At 41.5% G+C, this 20,480-nt stretch overlaps 3 protein-coding genes across 3 annotated transcripts in view; 2 read left to right on the plus strand and 1 right to left on the minus strand.

Moving 5' to 3' along the window:
• The window catches only part of LOC149450622 (uncharacterized), a 69,180-nt gene extending 59,716 nt beyond the window's left edge, over nt 1–9,464 (minus strand). Inside the window, exons 1-2 of the mRNA XM_089691664.1 lie at nt 8,990–9,464; nt 4,152–4,376 (exon numbers count right to left, since the gene is read on the minus strand). Of these exons, the coding sequence (XP_089547790.1) occupies nt 4,152–4,376; nt 8,990–9,464 (700 nt within the window). The remainder of the gene's footprint in view (nt 1–4,151; nt 4,377–8,989) is intronic.
• Nucleotides 1–20,480, plus strand: part of LOC149450619 (uncharacterized) — a 225,844-nt gene that overhangs the window by 138,214 nt on the left and 67,150 nt on the right. The gene's annotated exons all lie outside the window — the stretch shown is intronic.
• Nucleotides 11,733–16,803, plus strand: LOC149450624 (gastrula zinc finger protein XlCGF66.1-like). Its single transcript, XM_089691669.1, has 4 exons — nt 11,733–11,842; nt 13,083–13,217; nt 13,304–13,554; nt 16,782–16,803. Exons 1-4 carry the CDS (start codon nt 11,747–11,749, stop codon nt 16,801–16,803), a joined length of 504 nt encoding a protein of 167 aa, XP_089547795.1. The 5' UTR covers nt 11,733–11,746.

Raw genomic sequence — 20,480 nt, forward strand, 5'->3', positions numbered from 1 at the left:
CCCATGAGGCATTGCAAGATTGACAGTTACAAGCATGACTCTCAAAGGCAGAGGCATGATGGGACTTGCAGTTTTGTAACAGCTGGAGGGCCGCCAGTTTGACACCCCTGCCCTTAAGGAAATGAGCAACCCTGCCCAACAGTGACCTTTAAAAAGCCCAAGGCCTGGAACAAGAGGCTGATTCTCCAGATGACGGGTAGTACATCTATAAGGTTTGAAACAACCCCAGTATATCTGTGTCCACTTCAGGAGACCTGCACTGACCCCAACCAGAGGTTGACTGTTGGAATTCTCAGAGACAGTGACAAGGTCAACATGGCCAGCATGAATAGAAGTTTTAGGCCAATCACAGACATAATATGCAGGGGACCATTTAGAGCCTTTGAGGGCAGAGTGCACCAATATCTGAGCACAAACAGCCAGAAAGCTCAAAGTGAAGACTGAGGTCCCTGCGGACATGGGGGATACCTTGGCCACACACGAGAGAGCTTTGGTAGACTGCAATAAAGATGATCCAGTGACAATAGGGGTCCAAGGTTCTGAATTACAGGTGTCAATTCCTTCTGGGAAGGAAGCACTCTAGGACTATAAGCCGTGTTCATCCTTGGCAGTGGGACAGTCCTGGCTGTCTTAGTGAAGACATGTTGTGTTTGCACAGTGGTAATTCAACTAGGCCCAATGTGAGGCAATGTTTTAAGTCTCATAAACCCAGGCAGCTCGGGCTGAGGGTTTCAGGTGGCCGGGGGTGACCAAGTAAGTGTAGGCATGGAGATCCATGCGATGCTTAAAAGAGCAACGGCAGAATGATACTTCCTCCAAGTTGAATAGAGAGAAAGAGAAGTCAGAGCTCTACCCAGTGAATGCCATCAGCACTCAATTCCTCAGCCTTAACTCTTACCCTGTTAAAAAGTGGCGGAAAATGTAAAATGGTGGCCATCAATGAGTTAGCTCCCAATGCTTCATCACAACTGGCTCTGCTCACTAAGTGAGTCTTCAAAGACAGGGTCACACCTGTGACCACAGGACAGCTCTGGACCCAAATGTACTCCTCAGCTAACACAGTACACCCTGGCCTGGAGAGCACCACAATGAAAAGCCCAGTGCCCAAAGGTTACATTCCAGGCTAGTCTTGCATGTACAGTCCAGGAGGATCCGGCTTCGAAAGCTGAGAAACACTGATCAGGATAGCTGATTGAGATCATCTGAGTTCACCAAAGAACCTTGATAGATTGATATCGCCAAGAAACCTTGATTTATTGATGTCACCAAGAAACCTTGATTGATTGATGTCACCAAGGAACCTTTATTGAGGTCACCAAGAAAACCTTGATTGATGTCACCAAGAAACCTTGATTGATGTTACCAAGGAGCCTAGAGTGAGGTCACCAAGGAACCTTGATTGGTGTCACCAAGAAAACGTGATTGATGTCACCAAGGAACCTTGACTGGTGTTACCAAGAAAACTTGATTGATTGATGTCACCAAGGAACTTTGATTAAGGTCAGCAAGAAATCTTAATTGAGGCCGCCAAGGAACCTTGATTGATTGATGTCACCAAGGAACCTTGATTGATGTCACCAAAGAATCTTGATTGGTTGAAGTCACCAAGGAACCTTGAGTGACTGATGTCACCAAGGAACCTTGATTGATGTAACCAAGAAACTTTGATTGATTGATGTCACCAAGGAAACTTGATTGAGGTCACCAAGGAACCTTGATTGATGTCACCAAGGAACCTTGATTGGTGTCACCAAGAAAACTTGATTGATTGATGGCACCAAGGATCCTTGATTGGTTGAAGTCACCAAGGAACCTTGATTGATGTAACCAAGAAACCTTGATTGATTGAAGTCACCAAGGAACCTTGATTGATGTCACCAAGAAACCTTGATTGGTGTCACCAAGGAACCTTGATTGGTGTCACCAAGAAAACTTGATTGATGTCACCAAGGAACCTTGACTGAGCTCACCAAGGAACCTTGATTGCTGTCACCAAGAAACCTTGATTGGTGTCACCAAGGAACCTTGATTGGTGTCACCAAGAAAACTTGATTGATGTCACCAAGGAACCTTGACTGAGCTCACCAAGGAACCTTGATTGCTGTCACCAAGAAAGAAAACCTTATTAGTGTAGCATCATTGATGTAACCAAGAAGAAAATTACACAAAGTTAGAAAGCTAGCAAAAAAAATAAGTAGACTTTTTTCTTCAGAGCTGAAGCATGCAACCACTTAAGATAATAGCAAAAAACAGAAGCTTGCTGGGAGCAGAAGGGGTTACACAGGGACTGGCTTATAGGTTTTCTGTTTGCTCGTGTCCAATGCTATTGTAACTCAGTTCCCAGGCATTTTGGTGCAAGTTCTGCAGCCCATTGAAGACACTGGGACTTTTGGAGACATCAAGCCATGAACAACATCATGGACTCTTGCCTCATAGAGGTATGCCTGGGCAGCCACACTACTATAGTTATAGCTAGGGGAAAGATGTTGTTCATATTGAACTGTACACTGCAACCCATTCAGTGAAAGATCCTGGTCTGAAGGTATTCAAAGGGGTGAATAATGTTGGTTCTGGTGCATCTAAAGAACACGGGTGTGTATCGCACTGTGGGTTATAAAGTGACATTGTTATAAAAGGGTTAACTTGGCAAGACCAGGAGAGGAGTGTAGTTGATATGGGTAACCAAGTGAAGGAACAAGCTACAAGCAACCAATTGTTAGGTGTGGTACCTGGTGAGGTGACATGTCCTCTGGTAGCGAGGGGGTCACTGTCTGGCTCCCTCTCTAGCGGTCAGCATCCAATGGAAAGAAGATCCAAACCCACATTACAGAGATCTATGGCCTGGTCATGAGGTACGGGAAGGAAGGAGCATGCATGAGGTCCATGCTAGGTGCATGGTGGGACTCCATTCTGTTACTGGGAGTGAGGTAACAGAGGTACACTGGGCTGGTGGAGTGGGCACAGGCTCAGCACATCCCTCCTAATACAACATACAAGATACAGCATGTAGTGGCATGAGACAAGTCACTTTTCAGAGGAACTCTGTGCTTTAATTACCGCACTCAGTGAAGGTTCATCTCCAAGTCGGGGAACTGCCTTAGTGTTTGACTTTTCACATGACTGCAATCTCCACCTGGTCTCCGGACATCAATGAGCATGCTCCACCTGAAAGCGAGCAGGGAAAAGATGACCCTGCCCATAGGTGGTAGTATAACCTGCCTCCTGTGTCCCACAATGGACAAGAAAGGAAAATACATTAGTAGCTTAGAAGAAAGCTAGAGCCCCTGTCAGACTTTTATCCCTATCTGCTCCTTCTTGTAGGGTTCCCCTGACTTCCTGATTGGTAAATTGTTGTCAGGAGGACAGGAAGTGTAGGAAAATTTCTCAAAGGAGCCCCAGATAGTAAAAACCTGACAGGAGTTCTAATCCTTCACCACTCCATCCAAAATTAATGTTTTGGGCTTAACTTGTAAATTAAATCTGCTTGGCCCAGCCTACCTCTATGGTTACACCCTGAGTAGTAACCTGGCCACATCCCTGGACACCCCCCCCCCCACACACACACACCCATTCACCAGGATACAAATCATTGTCATGTATTGTGTGCTAGAAGGAACAGACACCTTTGACTGTGGGCAGAAGTCTGTTCTGACCCCATTTAATAAACACAACACAACTGACTCCATGTAACTCATCTGTTCAGTCAATATCATTGATATATCTTGTCTTATATAATAAAGATTGTTTATTTTTGCTGGTGACTTTGTGCTGGGATAGCCTTGGTACTGTTGAAAAGCTAAGTGGTTTTATAATGGGGATAGCTGGATCTGTGAGGTGCATTCATAGGCTTGCCGAGCAGATGTTTATACAAGATGGCTGCCGGGCCCCTCATCCAGGAAGATGTCCCTGTGGTGGGTAAATATTTTCTTATCTTCCAGGATTGTCCTCAGACACTCACTCATTACTCTTCTGGCCCCAGATAATATTAACAACAGAAAAATTCACCATAGAGAGCTTTCGCCTTTCTTATTGTACAAAACAAATCAACAGGTTGAGTAGTTTGAGTCCCCCTAGAAGTCCACTTCCCCCTCGTACAGGCTCATCAGAATGGGACAACTTTCCGGTCACAAGGACAATGCAGACGGTGTCACCTGCACTCAGCTGTAGAAAAATATTGAAGACCCCAAGTGAGCTGGTGGTGTTCTTGTTTTCTATGAGGGGCTCCTTCTCCAGGCCTTCTGGTTGGTAGCCCTCAGAGTCCACCCTGGCAATGCCCAAGTTGGATTTGGAGAGCACAGCTTCAATCTTTTCATCTTTATAGCCAGTCAAGATGGCACTAAAGAAGTACCTGCCTTCTATTGGGGCAGTGAAGATACCTGGGAAGAAAACGAACATGGCTAGTTTGAGATGGGAGACCTAAAACATTTGTTAGAGACAGGTGACCTGAGACCTAAAACCTTTGTGAGAGACAGGAGACCTAAGACCTATAACCTGTGTTGGAGACAGGTGACCTGAGACCTAAAACCTTTGTTAGAGACAGGAGACCTGAGACCTAAAACCTTTGTGAGAGATGGGAGACCTGAGACCTAAAACTTTTGTTAGAGATGGGAGACCTATAACCTATAACCTTTGTTAGAGACATGAGACCTGAGGCCTAAAACCTTTATTAGAGACAGGAGACCTAAGACCTAAAACCTTTGTTAGACAGGAGACCTGAGCACCTGCATTTAGCCCCTACACTTACCCCCCCTTCTCCTCCAGCAAGTGCAGTGTCAGTAGGTCACTATCACTTGATACATTGCACACAAAACCACAGTGTTCGCAGAATCAGGCCTGATCTCTGTTAGCACTTGCTGGTAAATTTTGATGACTCTCATATACAGCAGAGTGCCAGTACTAGTGCCACGCTAACTTTTGGTGAACTGGCGAGCACTAGTGGCCTAGTACATCCTGGTATTTCACATACCTCTTAGATTGTAAGCTCCCAGGATCAGGCCCTCCTAACCCTCTTGTATTGAACTGTATTGTTGCTGTATTGTCTCCCGTTATATTGTAAAGTGCTGAGCAAACTGTCAGCGCTATCTAAATCCTGTATAATAATAATAATACCAGCACTGCAGTATGACTTGGTGACATGGCGAGTCCCATAAGTCCAGTACAAGCCGGTGGCGCGCACAAGTATTGTCCCGCTGCCACCAAGAATTCGCACACAGGCCTGTAGAGCACCTAGTATCCTGGATGTGCTTGCAAATCCTGATTGGCAGTCCACAAATTCTGCAGCACCCGTACTTCCCCCATTCACTGCCCAACCCGGAATTCAGGTGGAAACCCATTTACATTTTTTTGGGGCCTAACCCTCAACATGAGCATTACTAAAAGAAATGAATTGCGGTTGTATTGGTCCGCAGACCTGATTCATCATATGCCGTGTTCTCTGCTGCCATGGCCAGGCATAGATATGAGAGTATAATGTATTTTAAGCTTTTCAATGACAATACACTCTGTCATCCTCGGGGTGACCCTGAATTTGACCGGCTCCACAAAATCCAGCCCCTCGCAAATCACCTTAACCAAAAATGTGCAGATGTCTATACTCCCCAGCAAAAAATTTGCGTTGATGAGTCCCTCATTCATTTTTCTGGCCGCCTTGCATTCAAACAATTCTCCCCAGCAAGCGTGCCAGATATGGGGTCAAGATGAAGAAGACCTGTGACAGCAGGCTATACTTATAAGTTTTGTAAATTGGGAAAGCATCTGATCACCGATCTTGGTTTGATTAGATAATGTAAGGGCAGAGGAGATATCCAGAGTCTGATAGACCCCAGATTTCTCAAAAAAGAATCTATGACAATGCCCATTGAAGTTATCGGGGATATTTGTATTCCCTGTTATAGCATTAAAAGTGATAAAAAAAATTAAAGGGACAGTGTAAAAATAATTGAAAAAATCAAAATAACAAAATAATAAATAAAAACCTTGCCCCTCCCTCGCACGTGCACACCTGTGTGTACGAGTGTTGACCCTGTGCTAGTATGTAAACAGCGGTTGCACCATGCATGTGAGGTATCACCACGAACGTCAGATGAAGGGCAGTAATTCTAACACTAGACCTCCTCTGTAAATCTAAAATGGTAGCTTGTAAAGTCCATTAAAATGTTGCCTATGGATATTAAAAACGTATGCAGTTTGTTGCCATTGCACGGGGCATGTGCAGTTTTAAATCATGTCATGTTTGGTATCTATTTACTCGGCATACCATCATCTTTTATATTTTACCAAATAATTGGCCAACATATTGTGTTTTTGTGCATTAAAAGTAAAAAAAGTGTATTTTTTTTATTTACATTTGAAAAATCGTTGTGCAAATATTATGTGACATAAAAAATTGCAGCACCCACCATTTTATTCACTAGGGTGTTTGCTTTAAACAAATATATAATGTTTGGGGGTTTAAATTAATTTCCTAGAAAAAAATATTGATTTTTTTTCATGTGAACAAAAAGTGTCAGAAAAGGCTTAATCTTCAGGTGGTTAGAAGAGTGAATGATGTGTGGCATAAACTTCTAATGCTGGGCATAAAATGCCCCCACCTCCCAAAATGACCTCTTTTTGGAAAGTAGACACCCCAAACTATTTGCTGAGAGGCATGTTGAATCAATAGATGAAATTATTTTTTTACCACAAGTTTTTGGAAAATTCCAAAATTTTTTTTTTTTTTTTCTTACACAAAATTGTCACTTAAATGATTTACTGCTCACACATGCCATGGGTATATGTGGAATTACTCCCCAAAATACATTCTGCTATTTCTCCTGAGTATGGGGGTACCACATGTGAGAGACGTTTTGGCAATCTAGCCAAGTACAGGACCCCAAAATCCAATAAGCACCTTCAGGCTTTTAAAGTGCTTTATTTCCTCATTACACTTCCTGACTCCCTATCACAGTTTCGGAGGCTCTGAAATGCCAGGATAGCACCAACCCCCCAAATGACCCCTTTTTGGAAAGTAGACACCCCAAGGAATTTGGTAAAAAGCATGGTAAGTATTTTGCAGATATAATTTTTTGCCACATGTTTTTGGAAAATGAAGAAAGAAAACAAAACATATTTTTTCTATTCTTTTTTATATTTCAAAACCTTGTGAGAAAAAATGAGATCTGAAAAATACTCACCATGCCTCTTTGTAAATTCCTTGGGGTGTCTACTTTCCAGAAAGTGGTCATTTTGGGGGGTTTGGTGCTACCCTGACATGTCAGGGCCTTCAAAACTGTGATAGGTAGTGAGGAAGTGAAATGAGGAAGTTACGCACCTTCAGGCTTTCAAAGTGGTCATTGGATTTCAGGCTCCTGTAATTGTGTATTTGTGTATGCTCACAAAAAGTCTCACACATGTGGTATCCCCATACTCAGTAGAAGTAGCAGAATGTATTTTGGGGTGTAATTCCACATATACCCATGGCTTGTTTGAGAAATAAATCATTTAAATGACAACTTTGTGTAAAAAAAAAAATGTTTTTGTCATTTTCCAGAAACTTGTGGAAAAAAATAAATCTTCCATGGACTCAATATGCCTCTCAGCAGATAGCTTAGGGTGTCTACTTTCCTAAAAAGGGGTCATTTGAGGGTGTTTGTACTATCCTGGTATTTTAGCACCTCAAGAAATGTGATGGGCAGTCAGAGAGTAAAAGCTGTGTAAATTGCAGTATCTATACCATAGTTTGTAGACGCTATAACTTTCACACAAAGCAATCAATATACACTTATTGGGATTTTTTTTTAACCAAAAACATGTAGCAGAATACATTTTGGCCTAAATTTATGACAAAATTTTAGTTTACTATATATTTTTTATGACAGAAATGAGAAAAAATTGTTTTTTGGCAAAAATGTTTTTTTTCTCAAAACTTTTTTGTTTATAGCGACAAAAATTAAAAGCACACAGGTGATCAAATACCACTAAATTAAAGCTCTATTTGTGTTAAAAAATGACATAAACTTCATTTATGTACCGTATTACATGACCGCTCAATTGTCCGTTAAACTAGCGCAGAGCTGTATAGCAAAAAAAATGGTGTAAATTGCAGTATCTATACCATAGTTTGTAGACGCTATAACTTCCACACAAAGCAATCAATATACACTTATTGGGATTTTTTTACCAAAACATGGAGCAGAATACATTTTGGCCTAAATTTATAACTAACTTTGAGTTTACTATATATTTTTTATAGCTGAAAGTAAAAAATATTGTTTTTCTTCAAAATTTTTTGTCTTTTTTTGTTTATAGCGTGAAAAATAAAAAGCGCACAGGTGATCAAATACCACCGAAAGAAAGCTCTATTTGTGTGAAATAAAGGACGTAAATTTTGTTTAGGTGCAGAATTGCACGACCGCGCAATTGTCAGTTGAATTAGTGCAGCGCTGAGTAATAAAAAGAGGCGTGGTCATTAAGGGGGGTAAATCCTCTGGAGTGCGAGGGGTTAATCAGTCTATGAAAAGGATCATCTTATCTATTTGTAGAATGTAATGCTTTCAGGACCCGTGTACGGGCAAATACATAGACATCTTTAACTGCTTCAAAGCATGAACCTTTCATAACAGAGGAATCATCAAACCCTCAGAAAGAAGAAGAATCTGAGCAGCAGAGAGGGTCACTTTGGAAAGGTTAATGATGTAAAAGTCACTTTCATCTATTGTTTGTCCATCCTGTGTGTATCTTCTTCTATCCCCTGTCTCTTGGGGTCTCCCTGTCCACTCTGTGCTGTGTGGTTACCCCCAATTGTGGAAAACCTCCCTCCCCCTCCCTTCCCTTCCTATTCCCCCTCCTTGACTAAGATCCCTTCCTTTACCCCCCTCCCCACCTCAATACTCCCATTTTTTGCTAGTGATCCTAAAACACCAACTTGGTCCTTATGTGCAAAAAATAAATGATGTGACTGGAATGAAGCTCCTTTAACCATTTGCTGACAAGTGGCATATGTGTACATCACTTGACTTCAAGCGGTTGGATGGAGCCACAAGGGATTCCTTGCCACGTGTGGCAGAAAAGAGCTGTTCTTTAAAATGGTTATATTGCAGTTTGGCAATTACGTCCCAAAGGGGACCATTGAATTGATGAGGTGTGAGGGCCCTGTGGACCCTGTCCATTTCCAGATGATCGGTTGCGATGGAGGGTGCCAGATCTTGAAAAGGAGCAGCTACTTTGGTCTGTACATCTGTGATGGTCATTAGTATGAGGAGGAGGTTAGAGTACTGGGCCCTAATCTTGAAGTCCTCTAGGCAAGACTGTAGGATGAGATTTTCCTCCCTGAGGGCCTCAAGCTCATCTGTATGGTTGTGAACAAGGGTGTCCAGATCATCAACCCGTATCTGGAGTTCAGCTGTGCCCTGTCCTAGCTCTCTGATTTCCCAGGATAGCCAGTCTGTAATTTGTTCTGAGGTTGGCTTCAGAGCCTTTATGAGCATCTGCTCAAGTTGCTTAAGCAAGTCAGGGTGAGTGGGATCTGATTGAAAAGCCAGGGGAGAGGTTCCCAGATCAGTATCAGACTCTTGGAATAGATCTTTGTGAGAACCTCCCAGATGGATTTCAGCTTGGGTTTCTGTGTGAAGGTGGCATACACCATCCTGGATTGTCTGACACCAGCTCTGGGGTGTCAGGAGGCCGCCGGTGAGTGTGATCACTGAGTGGTGCGGAGCCTCATGTAGACATGACTAGTCCAGAGGGCCTTGTGCATGCGCCTCCGGATAGATAGATATTTTTATGCTTTAGGATTTATTTTTGTGTTTTCGTCACCAAGAGGTCAATTTGAGGGGTTATCTATTCTATTATGAACTAAATACCTTTGTTTGTAACTTGTATTCTGTGTCTTTAAGACTTTTCTATATGTAATAAAATATCTTTGTTAAATAGTTGGTTGCATAAGAGCTAGATTTATTTTTTCTCAGTTATTTTTTAGTTATTTTTGATCTTTCATGGAAGCCACAGGAACGGTTATTTTAATGTTTCTCAGGGATGCAGTTCCTCTGAACTCCACAAGGTGGTGATCTCAATTCTACTCAGACAAGAAGTTATTATGGAACACAGACAGGAAGTGATGTCAGCTACAGACAGGAAGTTACATACCATAGTAAGCTGTGAAGAGACATTGGTGGAAGTGGCAGCAGAGGAGGTAATAAGATGTTATTTCCTATTTACACCCAGTAACCCCCCATCATGTCCATCCTCTTCCTCCATAGTCACGTCCGTCCTCTTCCTCCATAGTCACGTCCATCCTCTTCCTCCATAGTCACGTCTGTCCTCTCCCTCCATAGTCATGTCTGTCCTCTTCCTCCATAGTCATGTCCGTCCTCTTCCTCCATAGTCATGTCCGTCCTCTCCCTCCATAGTCACTGATGTCTTTTATCTCCAGCAGATGATGATACACACATATATAGCGTGGGAACCCAGATGAACCCCTTCAGGGGCAGAACATTCCCCCACTTCCGGGGCCGGAACATTCTCCTCATTGTGGAGATAAATTCTAGTAATATGGTCCTCTAAACAAACAGCACTGACAATAAATAGACAAGACAAGGACCATCCTGACCATACATGGCCTACAAAGGGCAATGATGACACTACACAGGCAGCCAATGGGCAATCATTACACTATGCAGCCAACACAATGATGGAGTGCCGGGGTCAGGAGGATGGAGCATAGAGCCCCTTACATTGCTGCTCAGGAGGAAGAAAACATTCCCCAGCCGGCCATGAAGAATATGTTCCATCATTGGTGTCAGAGGGATGAAAATACTGAGGGGTCTGAGGGAAGTTGAGGAGCTGAGGGGTCTCTCAGGGGTTACTGAGGATGAGAGACTTTGGGGCTCCTGAGGGGGTAGTGGAAATCAGCTTTTAGGGGGTAGAGGAAGTGGGGATCAGGGCTCTGAAGAAAGAAAAGTTTGTCAGGCTCAGGGGGACACTGAGGCAGGGAGGGATGCTCTTGGTCTCTGATTGTCCTCTTACCTGCACTTACTTTCCAGACCTTCTTACAGAACTCCTACCAGGAAAGGAAAGAAACCTTCACCTTCTTATCATCTCACTGGTCAAATAATGTATTCAAAGATACCAAGTGGAATGAAGAATGGCAATCCTTCCCCCCTTGGTGGACACTTGTTCTTAGAGGAGGCCTGTTGGTGTATTATCGACTAAAAGGTATTCAGGGGTCAGTGCTATACAACTTCAGGAGACACTCCAATACCTTCCCATGACACAGGCTCTGGCAGTGCCCGGTGCTGGAATTCAGAGCCCCAGGAACCCACCATCACTCTGTACAAGGTCCTGGATATTACAGTATACTTGGTAACCATACTCCTCCCCCTCCTGTCCTCCTTCTACCCACACTAGGCTCTCATTGGAGGGAAGAGAACAGACTCCTCCCCACTGCTCTCTACTCCACCAGCATTCTCCTGCTCTCTAATCCAATATCTTCTCTTACTGCAGAGAGTGACAGTGACATCACTCCTGGCAGTCAGCAAGGAGATTTCTGATATGGTGGGTCAAGAGGGTCTCGGGTCCTCCTAAATATAAGAAATATTAAACAGTCCAAACTAAATGTCTTCCCATGAGGGGAGTAGTCCTTACATGTCCAGCAACCCTCCTATTCCCCCCTCACATCCACATCCTAATATTGTGTGACCAATACCATCCAAATCATTCTTACTTTCATTTCCCAAAGTTATCCGTCTACAAGGAGACCTGTATAGATCACATGACCCCACCAATGAGGATGGAGGAGGACCGGAGTCACATGACTGAGAAGATACTAAACCTCACCCTGGAGATCATCTACCTGCTGACCGGAGAGGTGAGGAGGATTCTGGGAGGTCACATGACATCACTCTTATCTCTATGAATAAAACACAGACCTGACCGGAGAGGTGAGGAGGATTCTGGGAGGTCACATGACATCACTTTTATCTCTATTAATAAAACACAGACCTGACTGGAGAGGTGAGGAGGATTCTGGGGTATCACATGACATCACTTATGATGGGAGTGACTTTGGGTGGGGGGCCTATGAAACATAGCCCCCTTTGGAGAAGTGGGGAGACCTCTGTCTCAGCTCCCCATATTCCTATTATGTGTAAGTCACCCTGTGCCTGTTAGGGGTACAGGGTTATCTGTCCTGATATTGTGTACACATCTATAGGTGGGGTGTGGGGGTTGTTCATTGTTGACTGCCATGTGGTCCCATTGTTTTATTGTGTGTCCTGCTTGGGAACAAACTATTATGGGATGTATTGGTTCGCGTATTGTCTAGTGCCAAGTGGTGCATCCCATTGTTCTATTGTGTGTTTTGCTTGGGAGCAAAGGATTATGGGATATATGTGATTGTACTGGCTTGGTGAGGGGTGTTTCTGGCAGCCCTTCCCCCTGATGGGATGGCCTGCTGATGTGTTTCCTGTTACTGGGTGCATTTCCCCGCCCTGTGTATATATCTTGTATCTATGTAAAAATAAAGCAGTCCACTTCCTGTTTTAAGGCGAGTCTGGTGCTGTTTCATTTTGTATGGCCAGCGGTGGTGTCTGTGGATCTGTGTTCAGACAGGGAAGTGGGAGTCTAACGGAAATAACCTAGTGCAGTCTGGGTCCGGTTCCGTTACATCACTCTTATCTCTATTAATAAAACACAAACCTAACCAGAGAGGTGAGGAGGATTCTGGGAGGTCACATGACATCACTCTTATCTCTATTAATAAAACACAGACCTGACCAGAGAGGTGAGGAGGATTCTGGGAGGTCACATGACATCACTCTTATCTCTATTAATAAAACACAGACCTGACCAGAGAGGTGAGGAGGATTCTGGGAGGTCACATGACATCACTCTTATCTCTATTAATAAAACACAAACCTGACCGGAGAGGTGAGGAGGATTCTGGGAGGTCACATGGCATCACTCTTATCTCTATTAATAAAACACAGACCTGACCGGAGAGGTGAGGAGGATTCTGGGAGGTCACATGACATCACAAAGACCTGACCGGAGAGGTGAGGAGGATTCTGTGATTCTAACATGACATGCCTATTGGTTCCTCAATACAGAGGTTTCCTCTTCTGAAGTCAGGTGATCATATGACCATCACAGTGCCTCCATGTGACTCCCTAAACCCTGAGAGACACAACATGCAGAAGATTCTAGAAGTCACCAAGAAGATGATGGAGCTGCTGACAGGAGAGGTGAGCGGTGCCGGGAATTCTGGGACATTCTCCAGTAACAGACAAGGGATGTGTCTGGATGGTGACTGTATCATTGTGTGTGTCAGGGTCCTATAAGGTGTCAGGGTGTCACTGTCTATTTCTCCATGGAGGAGTGGGAGTATTTAGAAGGACACAAGGATCTCTACAAGGACGTCATGATGGACAATCAGCAGACTTTGGGTTTTGTGAAGATTGTAAGGAAGGAATTTCCCCGGAATGAGACGATATTGAAGCTCACCCTGGAGATCCTCAGCCTGCTGACTGGAGAGGTGAGTGTAATGAAGGGGTTAAATCTGACTCGGCTGTACACTGGGAGGTATTCAGAGTCTATAATTAAGTATGTGTATAACCACCTACCCCCAAAACTCCTCAAAAAGTCACACTTTCTCCCCAGAAAGTAATACAATATTACAACCTTTTTGAAATTACATAAACATATTCAAATAAATGAATATAATAATACAAACTCAAATAAAAAATCAAAAAAAGTCCAATACAAAGTGTCCCAATAAAAATGTCCCAATACAAACAAAAATAGTGTCCAAAAATTATCCCAATGTCCAAACTTTATCATCCAGTAGGAAGAAATTCCATTTCATCCCGTGGTACCTCAAAAAAACAAATTTGAATAATCTAGTGCATTACCTTTATAAATAATATATCATAATATATTCACTCCGTGCAAAAACAAAAAAACAAAAACTGTGCAAGAACTGTATATATATCTCTTCCGTGCACATATGAGTTAGCTGTGACCACTCTGTGAACACTGCAACACTGTGTATCCACCAACACCAATAGTATTAGATACTATTACCCTCTGTATCCATATACCAGCATCCAATGAGATCTTCTAAATTGCTCCAAAGAAATTATTCCAAGGTCCTCAAAAGACAAGAAGGGTCTCAAGGCTCATATTCAAGGTATAATTAAGAATTTTAATAGCAACTTACATTAAAACTTCATTAATCCAGCTTCCAACATGCTTCTTATGTGAGTTCTATCAAACAAATGCGATATGCCATGTGTTGACAACCCACAAAATGGCCGCGGCGACACTTCCGGTCTGCGTGCGTGCGTGCGTCACGACGTCACACCCTTAACGCGTTTCGTCACTTCCGGACTTCGTCTGAAGGGATACGGACGTCCCACATCACTCTCCTTATATGTTAATGTCTCTTAATGGTATGAGGCCACCGCCGCCATTTTACAAAAGGGAAACCAGGCCATCGCAATTCCTCTATCACTCTAATGGGTACCCAGAGCCAAAAATGCATCGGTCTGAGCAAATACTAATACACAAAGGGTAACAGAGGACTACAGATACATATTTCATATAATAAAATACAGTATACAAATATACCTCTATACTATCTTGTCTGATTATCAACCAAAAAATAAAATTACATCATATACTAAAAATTTAATTTAATTTAATTGTAAACACACATTCCCTATATTCAACCCCATTTAAAAACATTTTAATAGATACTTTCAATTTCCAATTTAATACAAATATAGCCCATCAGATATATATATATATATCACTTTGTAATTTTTAAACCTTTTGCTCCCTCCAGTGGTCAAACTCATGAACTAATTACCATTATACTTAATTAATCTTACTTTTCAATCTAAATACTTTACTCCCTCCAGTGGTCATTCTCATGAACAGGTTCATATACAAATATATTTCATTTCTTATTTAATAGATATATTCTTTTAATTTTTAAATTCAGGGAAAACTTTTAATATATCTCAAACCCCACCTATATATTTCTTATCATTAAAACTATACTAGGATCATATGACAATAATTTGTTACAAATTCTAGATATACTCTTTTTAATTTTTCATATCATTAAATTATATTATATGTACACCTATAATTGGTACATTCCTTATTAAAAACCAAAACACCTAAAATTCTACAAGGTCGCATAAAACTATATCACAGCTCTCAACTGGTAAGCCCAAAGAATCTAAAAATCAGAAATAAAACAATTTAAGTCAAGTTCTATATTAAGACCCCTAGGTTTTAATGTATTCATCCTAAATATCCAAAAAGTCTCATTTTGCGACAACTTTTGGACTCTATTCCCACCCCTCCAATGTCCTTTAACAGTATCAATGCCACAAAATTTTAGAAGTCCTGGATCTGAATTATGAAATTCTTTAAAATGTCTCGATACATTATGGTCTTTCTTGCCCTTAATAATATTTCTCACATGCTCTTCCAATCTGACAGATAAATTCCTTTTTGTCCTACCAATATATTGGAAATGGCAAGGACATTCCAATAAGTATGTTACATAACGTGTGTTACATGTAATAAACCGCTTTATGGGAAATTCCTCTCCGGTAGAATGGGATTTAAAGGATGAAATCACGTGGAAAAGATATATCGATGATATTCTGGTAGTTTGGGATGGTACAGAGGAAAGTTTACAGCAATTTTTAGGATATATTGGAAAGAATGAACATGAATTAACTTTTACTTATAATATTAGCAAAGAATCGGTCAATTTTTTAGATTTAACCATTTTTAAGATGAATAATAAGTTATATTTTAAAACTTTTTTTAAAGATACAGATAGAAACGGGTACATTCCTACAAATAGCTGCCATCATCCCCGGTGGATACAGGGTATACCTAAAGGACAGCTTACTAGAATTTTTAGAAATTGTTCTAGACTGGAGGATTACATTTTACAATCAGAAGTTATTTTAAATAGGTTTATTGCTAAGGGATATGATCCAGTAAGATTGGAAAAAATTAGATTTAAGATAAGTCAGAATTATTTAGGAGGGGGAAAAATTAAGCAAAAACCAAAGATTAAAGTAAAGAGGAATGAAATTGTTTATGCGTTTATTTCTGATTTTAATTGTCAGTTTAGAGAAATTGAAAATATATTTATGAGACATTGGCCAATTCTTAAAAAAGATAATGTTTTAAGTTCGGAGCTACCAGTAAAACCTTCCTTTATTTATAGAAAAGCAAATAATTTGAGGAGTATTTTAGTAAAAGGCGTGATTTCCCCACCAAAAGAGAAAGTTTTTGAGATGTTTAATTTTAAAGGTTTTTATCCATGCAAAAAGTGTAGAATATGTAGAACCACTGGGATAAAGGATAGGGTGATTTCATCCTTTAAATCCCATTCTACCGGAGAGGAATTTCCCATAAAGCGGTTTATTACATGTAACACACGTTATGTAACATACTTATTGGAATGTCCTTGCCATTTCCAATATATTGGTAGGACAAAAAGGAATTTATCTGTCAGATTGGAAGAGCATGTGAGAAATATTATTAAGGGCAAGAAAGACCATAATGTATCGAGACATTTTAAAGAATTTCATAATTCAGATCCAGGACTTCTAAAATTTTGTGGCATTGATACTGTTAAAGGACATTGGAGGGGTGGGAATAGAGTCCAAAAGTTGTCGCAAAATGAGACTTTTTGGATATTTAGGATGAATACATTAAAACCTAGGGGTCTTAATATAGAACTTGACTTAAATTGTTTTATTTCTGATTTTTAGATTCTTTGGGCTTACCAGTTGAGAGCTGTGATATAGTTTTATGCGACCTTGTAGAATTTTAGGTGTTTTGGTTTTTAATAAGGAATGTACCAATTATAGGTGTACATATAATATAATTTAATGATATGAAAAATTAAAAAGAGTATATCTAGAATTTGTAACAAATTATTGTCATATGATCCTAGTATAGTTTTAATGATAAGAAATATATAGGTGGGGTTTGAGATATATTAAAAGTTTTCCCTGAATTTAAAAATTAAAAGAATATATCTATTAAATAAGAAATGAAATATATTTGTATATGAACCTGTTCATGAGAATGACCACTGGAGGGAGTAAAGTATTTAGACTGAAAAGTAAGATTAATTAAGTATAATGGTAATTAGTTCATGAGTTTGACCACTGGAGGGAGCAAAAGGTTTAAAAATTACAAAGTGATATATATATATATATATATCTGATGGGCTATATTTGTATTAAATTGGAAATTGAAAGTATCTATTAAAATGTTTTTAAATGGGGTTGATTATAGGGAATGTGTGTTTACAATTAAATTAAATTAAATTTTTAGTATATGATGTAATTTTATTTTTTGGTTGATAATCAGACAAGATAGTATAGAGGTATATTTGTATACTGTATTTTATTATATGAAATATGTATCTGTAGTCCTCTGTTACCCTTTGTGTATTAGTATTTGCTCAGACCGATGCATTTTTGGCTCTGGGTACCCATTAGAGTGATAGAGGAATTGCGATGGCCTGGTTTCCCTTTTGTAAAATGGCAGCGGTGGCCTCATACCATTAAGAGACATTAACATATAAGGAGAGTGATGTGGGACGTCCGTATCCCTTCAGACGAAGTCCGGAAGTGACGAAACGCGTTAAGGGTGTGACGTCGTGACGCACGCACGCAGACCGGAAGTGTCGCCGCGGCCATTTTGTGGGTTGTCAACACATGGCATATCGCATTTGTTTGATAGAACTCACATAAGAAGCATGTTGGAAGCTGGATTAATGAAGTTTTAATGTAAGTTGCTATTAAAATTCTTAATTATACCTTGAATATGAGCCTTGAGACCCTTCTTGTCTTTTGAGGACCTTGGAATAATTTCTTTGGAGCAATTTAGAAGATCTCATTGGATGCTGGTATATGGATACAGAGGGTAATAGTATTTAATACTATTGGTGTTGGTGGATACACAGTGTTGCAGTGTTCACAGAGTGGTCACAGCTAACTCATATGTGCACGGAAGAGATATATATACAGTTCTTGCACAGTTTTTGTTTTTTTGTTTTTGCACGGAGTGAATATATTATGATATATTATTTATAAAGGTAATGCACTAGATTATTCAAATTTGTTTTTTTGAGGTACCACGGGATGAAATGGAATTTCTTCCTACTGGATGATAAAGTTTGGACATTGGGATAATTTTTGGACACTATTTTTGTTTGTATTGGGACATTTTTATTGGGACACTTTGTATTGGACTTTTTTTGATTTTTTATTTGAGTTTGTATTATTATATTCATTTATTTGAATATGTTTATGTAATTTCAAAAAGGTTGTAATAAGGTATTCAGAGTCACTTGAAGTCTTCTGATGTTCTGTAATCAATAACGACATCCACACAAGTACTATGAATACATAAAGTGTCCGGACTCTATGAGATTTGGTTATAGCACAAGATGGCGGCATTGGTTATAGAAGAGAACAATCTCAGCTTTAGTCCAATCAGGGAGACCCATGATTACCAGCATGCCACGCCCACTGACCACTAAATCCATGGGTGACATTTCCTGGTGGGTCAGTGAGCCTTACTAGTAAACCATTAGTGACTCTATTATATGACTTCTAGAAGGAGCTATAAATCTGACCCCATTGTCATCATATCATTGGATGGAGATGTCTGTCCTTTGTTGAGTCGGCACATTGTGGCCAATCCGTGGAGAATAAATCTAGAGCTGACCATAGAAGTGATGGATTATGGGAGAGCAGGGCACAGCCCAGGGGCCCCTTGATAATCTTGCATTACATGATACCAATTTTCTGGGATAGTCAGTCAAGCTTTTTACCAAGCTGTCCCAGGATGGCTGTGTCCCGGGCAGTGTCCCAGAATCTGGGCTGTGGGTACTTCAGCAACCTGTCACTGGGCTCCATCTACACTCAGAATAACATCTCCTCTCTCTTCCGCTTTGCAGGAGTTAAGGAGCCCTGAAACGGAGCATCTTGCTGCTGCTGCTACTTGTGTGGGCGGGACATGTACAGCTCTGATCCCAATGGCCCTCCTCTCCTGTTCATCCCATGTGATCGGAGCAGTACATATCCCGCCCACACATGCAGCAGCAGTAGTAAGATGCTCCACCTCTTCCTTAACCCCTACAAAGTGCTGGAACTGTGGGAGGAAGGTACAGGTGGGGAAATGTTTTTCTGATTGTTAATTTAAAGCAGAACTCAAATCAAACCGTTCATTCTCTTTGGTTTCCTGTTTTTAAGACCGATGGCTGCTCCGCCTCCTTTACTCTCAGTCACTGTTCTTGGCACATCCCTTCTGTAGTTCTTTCTGCAGGAAGCAGGGATGTCATTCAGCCCCACTTGCAGTGGTGGGCAGACCGAGACTCTCAGACACATTCAACATATACAGGCCTAGTGTACTCGCCCACATTCACCTGTAATTGATGGGAACTGTAGTTTCCTTTTACTGCAGAGAGAGGAGAGGATATGATGTCATCCCGGCTGTTACACCTCCTCCTTGGCACAGCAGATGATGTTATCTTTTGGATTACAGAGATGAGGTCATAAAAATTCAATTAGACTTTTCTCCACAATGGGAAGGATTTTCAACGTTTTATGAACTGTTTAGTATTTTGTGTAGGGGGGTGTACTATTGGGGGGTTTATTGCCTATTCCAGAGATCTTTAACCCAGTGACAGGCTGTCAGAACAGGCAAGATCTGTGACAGCAGCTTCCCTGTGTTGCTTTGCTTGAGACCTTCTCTTCTATAATATACATTACTGCACCTTGTAATGTACCTTGTAACCCCTCTATACTGTACTCAGCCCTCCATCCCTCCTGTGCCCCATGTACTATGGTTTCCTGCCCCCCCTGTACTGTGACCTCCAGCTCCCTGTACTGTGACCTCCTGCTACCTGTACTGTGACCTCCTGCTACCTGTACTGTGACCTCCTGCTACCTGTACTGTGACCTCCTGCTCCCTGTACTGTGACCTGCTACCTGTACTGTGACCTCCTGTCCCCCTGTACTGAACCCTCCTGCCCCCCTTGTACTGTACTGTGCCCTCCTGCTCCCTGTATTGTGACCTCCTGCTACCTGTACTGTGACCTCCTGCTCCCTGTACTGTGACCTCCTGCTCCCTGTACTGTGACCTCCTGCTCCCTGTACTGTGCACTCCTGCTCCCTGTATTGTGACCTCCTGCTACCTGTACTGTGACCTCCTGCTCCCTGTACTGTGCCCTCCTGCCCCACCTTGTACTGTGCCCTCCATCCCCCCTGTACTGTGACCTCCTGTCCCCCTGTACTGAACCCTCCTGCCCCCCTTGTACTGTACTGTGCCCTCCTGCTCCCTGTATTGTGACCTCCTGCTACCTGTATTGTGACCTCCTGCTCCCTGTACTGTGACCTCCTGCTCCCTGTACTGTGCACTCCTGCTCCCTGTATTGTGACTTCCTGCCCCAC

This window comes from Staurois parvus, unplaced genomic scaffold, assembly GCF_062004578.1.
Source record: "Staurois parvus isolate SC_StPar_1 unplaced genomic scaffold, SC_StPar_1.0 ptg000569l, whole genome shotgun sequence".
In the NCBI taxonomy this organism is placed as follows: Eukaryota; Metazoa; Chordata; class Amphibia; order Anura; family Ranidae; genus Staurois; species Staurois parvus.